Genomic DNA, 8756 nt, shown 5'->3' on the forward strand with positions numbered 1-8756 from the left:
CTTTGCACATCAGCCCCGGATTTCAGAGTCTCTAGGACCCGGCTCCTCTGCCCCTCCCAAGTGCAGAATCCAGCTGCCCCAGGGCTCAGGGCATCGCCCCAGGGGCAGACTGGGGCGCCGTCCAACCGACCTGCACGGGGATCCTCTTGGCGATGTCCACGATCAGCTCCACGTTGGCGTAGTTGTTGTTGTTGGGCCCTCCCGGGACGGGGACGTACTGGTCTGCCATCTTGATGTACTCTGGAGTCAAAGGGAGAGAAAAGGGAGAAGAGCAGAGAGACTAAGTCGGCCGTGCAAGACACCCCCACATACGGCCAATGAGAGCATCACCAGGACGAGTCTAGGGCGACACCGGACAGACGTGTGTGATAATCAGAAGAAAACTGAACGTGACTTTATCTATGTAAAAATATGTGTGTTTGGCCCGGCCGGTGTGGCTCGGAGCGTCGACCTATGAACCAGGTCCAATTCCCGGTCAGTGCACATGCCTGGGTTGCAGGCTCACCCCCCAGTGGGGGCTGTGCAGCAGGTTAGCCGATCGATGATTCTCTCTCATCATCAATGTTTCTCTCTCTCTCCATCTCCTTTCCACTCTGAAATTATATATATATATATATATATATACATATACACACACACACACACACACACACACATACACACACACAATACATGTGTGGGGACTAGGCCTGGAGGGAGCAACAAAAAGAAAGAAGCAAGTTATCAAGTAGTGAGATTAGAGGTAGGGTTTTATTTCAAACTCCTAAACTCTTATCTTCACATTGTTTTGTCATGAAAGAATACAATGTTTGCATATCCTCCAGTGAAGGTTAAAAAATATACATAAGATATAATGTTTGCTTCTAATCATGGTAAAAAAAAACAAACAAACATAAAATGGACCTTCTTGCTCATTTTGGGAGTGTACAGTCCAGTCGTGATAAGTCTATTCTTATTGTTGCGAAACAAGAGCTCCAGATCTTTTCCAGTTCACAAACTTAAAACTCTGTGCCCATGAAACCACTCCCCCTTCTCCTCCCCTGCTCCTGGCAGCCACCATCCCACTTTCTGTCTCTAAGGCTTGGACCTCTGTCTGTATGAACCTCATCTAAGTGGAACCAGAAGGTGTTGGTCTTTCTGGGGCTGGTTTATTTCACTTAGCTTCACGTCCTCAAGTTTCATCCCTGTGACAGTGAATCAGTGTTTTGACTTTAACATATTCATGCTCTTTAAGCCAGAGGTCCCGGAGATCATAAAGTGAGGAGTCAGACAAGCCCCCTCCTCACCGAGTTTCTCTCTCCTGAGGGAGAAGACAGACAAGCAAACAAACAGGATCACCACCCACTGCGGCAGTGCCTGGGCTCTGCGATGCGCAGGGAGGAGCGGAGACCGGAAGGAAGGTCGGCCGGGGAGGGGTGGAGGCCTGCTATGCAGTGAGCTTCAGAGAAAAACACTCAGAAAAGGGTCCAGCACACCCCAGGGCTCTGCGACAGGAAACAGCAAGGCCAGTCCAGGAACGGAGGCGGCCAGCGTGACTGGGACCCAGGGAGGGAGGGCGAGAGGCACGCGATGGGGTTAAGGCCAACAGGGTCTGGAACTTCACTCCGAGCATGATGGGAAGCCTCACGGGATAAGGCTGTGGACTCAGACAGTCCTAGGCTCCAGCCTTGTCATGTCAAAGAAATAATAATGAGTGGACCTGGCCGGTGTGCTCAGAGGTTAGAGGGTCGGCCCATGCACTCAAGGGTCAAGGGTTCGATTCCTGGTCAAGGGTTTGATTCCTGGTCGAGGGCACATACCTGGGTTGCAGGTTCACTCCCTGCCCCCTGTCAGGGTGCGTTTGGGAGGCAACCAGACCTATGTGTCTCTCTCACATAGATGTTTCTCTCTCTCTCCCCCTCCCTCCCTGCCTTCCACTCTCTCTGAACAGCAATTGGTCAAGGGTTTGATTCCTGGTCGAGGGCACATACCTGGGTTGCAGGTTCACTCCCTGCCCCATGTCGGGGTGCGTGTGGGAGGCAACCAGTCCTGTGTTCTCTCTCACATAGATGTTTCTTTCTCTCTCTCTCCCCCTCCCTCCCTGCCTTCCACTCTCTCTGAACAGCAATGGGGAAAAACATTCTCAGGTGAGGATTAACAAAAATAAATGAAATATGATCATAATAAACGGAGCCACTTGAACATGGAGCCGGAGCTGCCGAGCAAGAGGAACTGCCTTCCACCTCTCTGCCTCAAATCTTTGGAATGTTGAAAAGGGCACCGCTCTCTCTGAACAGCAATGGGGAAAAAACATTCTCAGGTGAGGATTAACAAAAATAAATGAAATATGATAATAATAAATGGAGCCACTTTAACATGGAGCCGGAGCTGCCAAGCAAGAGGAACTGCCTTCCACCTCTTCTGCCTCAAATCTTTGGAATGTTGAAAAGGGCAAAATAACCTTTGGACTGGGCCCAGGACCACACTGTGTTGCAAACAAGAAACTGTTTGCAAAGATAACAAGAAAGCGGTTATTACGGCTACCGGACTGAAGATTAAGAACATCATTTAGAATTAACATCACTATAGTACCTGCACCAACAGAAATGCCTTCCTTCTATTGATGCAATTATTCCCCTTCCCTTTCTCCTAACTACCCCTTGCTTTGGTATCCTAATCCGAACACCGTTTGGGCTTCAGTCTGAATCAATGCATCCGAAATAGCTATTCTTGGGAGATCTCACCCGCATTTTGCCTCTCCCTTTGAAAATGAATAGTCGCATGCCGTTTGTATGACCCTGGGCAAGTGACTTCTGTCCCCGTGCCTCAACTGTCTCATCTGTAAAAGGGAGCCAACAATCAAACCTGCCCCCGCCGTTCCCTGTGAGTTAAAAGGAGGCTGCATCCTGGTAGGGCAGAGCCTGGGGCCTGTGCCCAAGGTAGGGTGGTGGGGAGGTGGGGTTCAGGGGACAGGACTGAGGTTGCTGGTGCTAAGGACAGCACTGCGCCTCGGAAGCATTACAGGAGGGGCCGACAGGACCTGAGCTGTGTTTTTATTTTATTTTTTTTTTTAACTTTTTAAAAAATATATATTTTATTGATTTTTTACAGAGAGGAAGGGAGAGGGATAGAGAGTTAGAAACATCAATCAGCTGCCTCCTGCACAAAATGTGCCCACAACCAAGGTACATGCCCTTGACCGGAATCGAACCTGGGACCCTTGAGTCCGCAGGCCGACACTCTATCCACTGAGCCAAACCGGTTACAGCCTGAGCTGTGTTTTTAAAAGGTCTGTTTGCCTGCTGTGTGGAGAAGGGTCTGTAAAGGGATACGTTGTTCTGGGTAAAAAGCAAATTGTCCAATACCTATAGAATGATCAGTGGTCAGCAAACTGTGGCTCAGCAAGCAGCTGCTCGCGAGCCACATGCGGCTCTTTGGCCCCTTGAGTGTGGCTCTTCCACAAAATACCGACTTCTGCGCATGGGCCACAAAGTTTCTATCGCACTGTACATGCGCGCCCACGCGTGGTATTTTGTGGAAAAGCCACACTCAAGGGGCCAAAAAGCCACAGTTTGCCAACCACGGATTAGGCTAGTAGACACAGAAACAGTAAATAAATAGGCAAATGGTCGAACAGATAACTGAAATACAGTGATCCATCGGCAAGAAAAAGCATCTGGAGGGAGAGACACCAAGCTGTGGCTACATGGACAGCGCTCACAGATGGGAATCCGCTGTGCACGTGAACCATCTGCACTTTTATAAGACACAGAGGTCACTCCTGTTATCAGCAGATATTTTAATTAAATGAAGAATAAAAAACAAATCCAGTAAATTCAGGCTCATGAGAGAGGTAGCCTGGAAGTCTGTTTGGGGTCCAGAATGGACTTGCCCAGGTAGGTGCAGGTGAGGGCAGGTAAGGACAGGGCATGAGGGGTGGGAGCGGGAGGGAGGGAAGGCCCAAATACCTGCGTTGGCCTTGAGGTCCTCTGGAGTCACCATGACTACAAACCGGATGGCCCGCTCATTTCGGAACATCTCGTAGGCCCACCTGCGGATGGAGCGCATGCACTTCACGGCGGCGATGCCATTGTTGGCGATGAGCACCTGGACAAGGAAACGGAGGAAGGGACGAGAGCTGCACATCTGCCTGCAACGGAGGCTGCATGCCACCCTGGGGTCCATCTCACGGCTGCAGAGGCTCCTGGAGTACCTGGAGCACATGGCCCCACACAGGGCGGTAAGTCTGAATGAATGGATAAACGGATGGATGGATGGATGAATGGATGGATAGATGGATGAATCAATGGCAAGATGGGTGGGTGGGTGAATGGGTGGATGGGTGGATGGGTGGATGGGTGGATGGATGGATGGGTAGGTGGATAGGGGGATGGATGGATGGGTGGATGGGTGGATGGATGACTGGATGACTGGATGGATGGATGATTAATGGATGGATGGATGATTAATGGATGGATGGGTGAATAAATGATTTTTGATGCCTGTTTGGCGCCATTGTGGTCACTTAACATTTTATGAGTGTTTAGGATGTACTAAGCTACAGTACAATGTATTTCATTTCATCTTCACAACAGCCCTTTGAAAGAGATTGTATTATTATCCTTATTTAGGAGTGAAGACATTAAAACTCAGAGGAGTTAAGGCACTTGCCCAAGGTCACACAGCTAGTAAGTGGCAGAGCTGGGACCCGAGCCTTCCAGTCTGGCCTGTGCTCTGAACTCCACCCCCACATGGCTGCCTCTGGGTGCTGAAGGTTAAAGGGCCCCGATCTGGTAAGGAAAGGCAGTAATGCTGGCTGTCTTCGCAATAGAGAGCAACAGAACGGGTCCTGACTTCAATTCTTGTCTGTATCACGAACGTGCCGTGTGGCATTAGACGGTTCCTAAAAAAATCAGGTGCCCGGCTTCAAAGCCCTGACTGACAAGAGCCAATCCATACAGGGGCAGGCAAAAGTAGGTTTACAGCTGTGAGCATGTGAAACACAGTCCATTCTTATATTATTATTTCTGTATTACTATATTATTATTATTATTTCTATTAACTTATTTTCGCCCGCCCCCGTATTTTAAGGCCCTTACATCGCTGACTAATCTTCACCACAGCCCTGAAAGGCAAATCTCGTTGGAGAAGTGAGATATTATTATTACTATTAACTTATTTTTCGCCCGCCCCTGTATTTTTTAAGGCCCTTACATCGCTGACTAATCTTCACACTTCAATTCTTGTCTGTATCACGAACGTGCCGTGTGGCATTAGACGGTTCCTAAAAAAATCAGGTGCCCGGCTTCAAAGCCCTGACTGACAAGAGCCAATCCATACAGGGGCAGGCAAAAGTAGGTTTACAGCTGTGAGCATGTGAAACACAGTCCATTCTTATATTATTATTTCTGTATTACTATATTATTATTATTATTTCTATTAACTTATTTTCGCCCGCCCCCGTATTTTAAGGCCCTTACATCGCTGACTAATCTTCACCACAGCCCTGAAAGGCAAATCTCGTTGGAGAAGTGAGAGGTGATGGCCTCTGTTTTATAGAAGGGGAACCTGGGCCCCGATGTCACATCCCATTGGTGGCCACAGCAGAGCTCCTGCCTCGGGTCCAACGTACTTTCTCCCCTTTGAAAAATGGCAAGTTTGCCCTGGCCGGCGTGGCTCAGGGGTTAGAGTGTGGCCCATGCACCAAAGGGTTGCAGGTTCGACCCCCGGCCCTGATCGGGGTGCGTGCGAGAGGCAACCAATCTATGTATGCTCTCACATGGATATTTCTCGCTCTTTCTCTCCTACCCGCTTCCCACTCTCTAAAAAAAAAAAAAATCAATGGAAAAAATATCCTCGGGTGAAAATTAACAAAACAAAAAAAGGGCACATTTTAGCTGTTTCCTTTCGTCACTGCCATTCTCGCCCATGGGTCTCCTCTCCTCTGAGGGGGCTGCCGGCCCTGGGGAGGCAGGGCTGGGCTTTCTGCTTCCCTCCCTATAACCCAGAAAGCAGCCCCTTGCCAGAGGCACTGCGGGGTCCTTTGCGGAGCCCCTGATCTCACTCAGAGGCCTCAGTCTCCTCCTCTGTGAAAAGCTCACAATCCCAGCACCCGGCACATTGCACGTGCTCACTAAAGGCTGGCCCTCACCCTCTCTCTGCAGTGTGAGCACCCTGTCTGCAGCTGATTCTCCAGCCCACCCTGCCTGGCCTCGCCCAGAGCGCGGGACCCCATCTGTACCTTCTCAATGACCCGGTCCCCCCCAAAGCGCATGACAAACTCGGCTGGCGAAGCCACGGTGAAGTCTCTGTGCACGTCCACCCGCTTGTGTTCTCGGCCCCTCTTCACCAGGTGGAGTCCAGACATGCTGGGCCTGCGGAGGGAACAGGGCAGGCACGCATGAGCAAGGACGCCTGGGGTGCCAGGGAGGAAGTCGGGTGCCCAGCACCCATAAAACCAAGGTCCACACGGAGAAGCATTCATTTCCCAAGGAGACTCAAGAGGCGGCCAGCACAAGAATAAAGCAGGAGCCGTCCCCAGACCCACCCCGAGCTGTGCATTTAGATTTTTCGTCTGAAATTAATTTCCACTTGATATGCCCATCGTTTAGGAACTCAACCCTAAGAAGCTTGGAAGAGGGGTGCAAGTGTCTGATCAGGGAGGGAGGATCACATCCTAATACTATAGACGTGTTCGACTGCGGTGGTAACGTTCATACACCTTTCTGTGTGTACCAACATTGTAAAACTGAAAACAAAAAAACATATAATAAAAAAAGTAGGGGTTCCTTGCCCCGCCCCCTCCAGATCCCGCCAGCAGAGGGATCACTCTGTGCCATTTCCACACAATGTGTGTGTGTCATCACTCTGAGAGACCACCAGTGACTCCCCCTGCCCTGAGAAACGAGGAATCAATGCTCTTACTTAGCCATCCCGTCCACGGCCCTCCTCCCGACCCCTCACGAGGCCCAACTAGATTCACTGTTCAGTGTTTTAAGAATGAGATCGTTACCCACAGGTGAGGGTTGAGTTAGATTTTCCTTCCTTCCTTTCTTTCTTTTTTTTTTTTTTGGCCTGGAGTGAATGATTGTTTTCATTGACTTGTTTTCCTTGCGCTGTTGCTCATTCCTCCCATTCCTTCTCGCAGTTTCCCCCTAACCTAAGATCACTGATCCTCTCCACTGGTGACATCCTCCACTCTCCTTTCATCTAGACTGGCTGTTCTCGGGGCCCTCCCTCTGCTGACTTCCTTCCATTCTCGTTGCCTTTCCTTGAGATCTGTTCCCTAATTTGGGGGACCCCGTGGCTCCCTCTATCTTGGTGACCTCCCTGGTTTGTCTAGGGCAGTGGTTGGCAAACTGCAGCCCCTTGAATGTGGCTCTTCCACAAAATACCATGTGCGGGCGCGCACATACAGTGCGATTGAAACTTCGTGGCCACACTCAAGGGGCCAAAGAGCCGCATGTGGCTCGTGAGCCGCAGTTTGCCGACCACTGGGCGAAGGCATGTCCTCTAGTAGCTTCATCCAGTTAAAAGGAGGGCACCATGGCAGGGCACGTGACGACAATGCCCCCCGACATGCCTGTCCTGCTTCCGGCTGCTTCTCCCTCGTCACTGTCATCCCAGAGTCGCGTGGGTTCTAACGTGGATGTTTCCTATCTCCGATGGTGTGGCTCTTCCTTGGTTTGCTCTCGTGTTTCCGTGGGAGACATCCTCGAGTAGCTGTCTAAGAAAAGGTCTTCAGGGAGGTAAACGTTTTGCAGCCACACATGTTCCAGAACTGTCTTCTGCCCTCACATGGGACCCTATCGCCCGGCCGCATGCGGAATTCTAGAAGGGAAAACCTTCTCCTTTGGAGTGTTGGAAGCCCGGTGCCATTGTGTCGTGGCTTCCGAGGCTGCTAGAGCCAGAGCCATTCCGACCCTGGATACGTGGTGGGTGACCTGTTTTTTCGTATCCAGAAGCTTAAGGGAACGTCTCCGTCCTCGGTCCTCACAGGCTCACAGGGATGAGCTCAGATATGTGTCTGCTCCCAACAGGGGGGTTGAGGATCCGCTGGGCTCCTTCAGTATGGAAACTCACATCCTGGACTTTGTCTTTAGGTATTTCCTCCCTGATTTCCCTGCCTTGTCTTCCTGTTCTTTCCACAAATCCTAAGACTTGGATATAGAAATTGCTGACCTGGCCCACCAGTGTACACATTTCTCCCTCTCCTACTTTCTATCCCTTTTCTTTTACTTCCTGGGCAATCCCTTCCGCCTTCTCTTCTAACCGTTCAGAGCAATTTTTCACTTCTGCTATCGTGTACTCACCGCCTCAGAGCCTGTTTCTGGCCTGCAGATGTTCCTTTTTGTGCAGCCTGCATGTGACATCCTCGCCAACCTCAAGGATTGGATTAACGACAGCTTTTTCAAGTTCTCTTCTCCTAGTACGATTTCTGTTTCTTCCAAGTGTCCTGTGTCCCTTTGTTTGTTTGGGGCCCGCCTTCCTATTAGAAACTGTACCCAAATGTTGAGTTACTTCTTCAGGGCCAGGAGCAGGAACTAAAGGGCTGATGACAAGAGCTGAGAATGTGGTCAGGCCACCAGACCCTGAGCTCAACTCTGGGAAGTCTGTGTTTTAATACCCCAAGTATCTTTTTTTTTTCCTTTTAAAATCTCAAGTGCTCCACAGAATAACAGTTTTGTTGTTGTTGTTAATCCTCGCCAAAAGATATTTTTCCATTGATTTTTAGAGGGAGTGGAAGGGAGGGAGAGAGACAAAGAGAGAGAGAAAAA

At 50.1% G+C, this 8756-nt stretch overlaps 1 protein-coding gene across 1 annotated transcript in view; it reads right to left on the minus strand.

Moving 5' to 3' along the window:
* Positions 1–8756, minus strand: part of ACACB (acetyl-CoA carboxylase beta) — a 118191-nt gene that overhangs the window by 66783 nt on the left and 42652 nt on the right. Inside the window, 3 exon segments of the mRNA XM_006762111.2 lie at positions 131–240; positions 3948–4086; positions 6221–6353. Of these exon segments, the coding sequence (XP_006762174.1) occupies positions 131–240; positions 3948–4086; positions 6221–6353 (382 nt within the window).

Source organism: Myotis davidii, unplaced genomic scaffold, assembly GCF_000327345.1.
Source record: "Myotis davidii unplaced genomic scaffold, ASM32734v1 scaffold478, whole genome shotgun sequence".
Taxonomy (NCBI): domain Eukaryota; kingdom Metazoa; phylum Chordata; class Mammalia; order Chiroptera; family Vespertilionidae; genus Myotis; species Myotis davidii.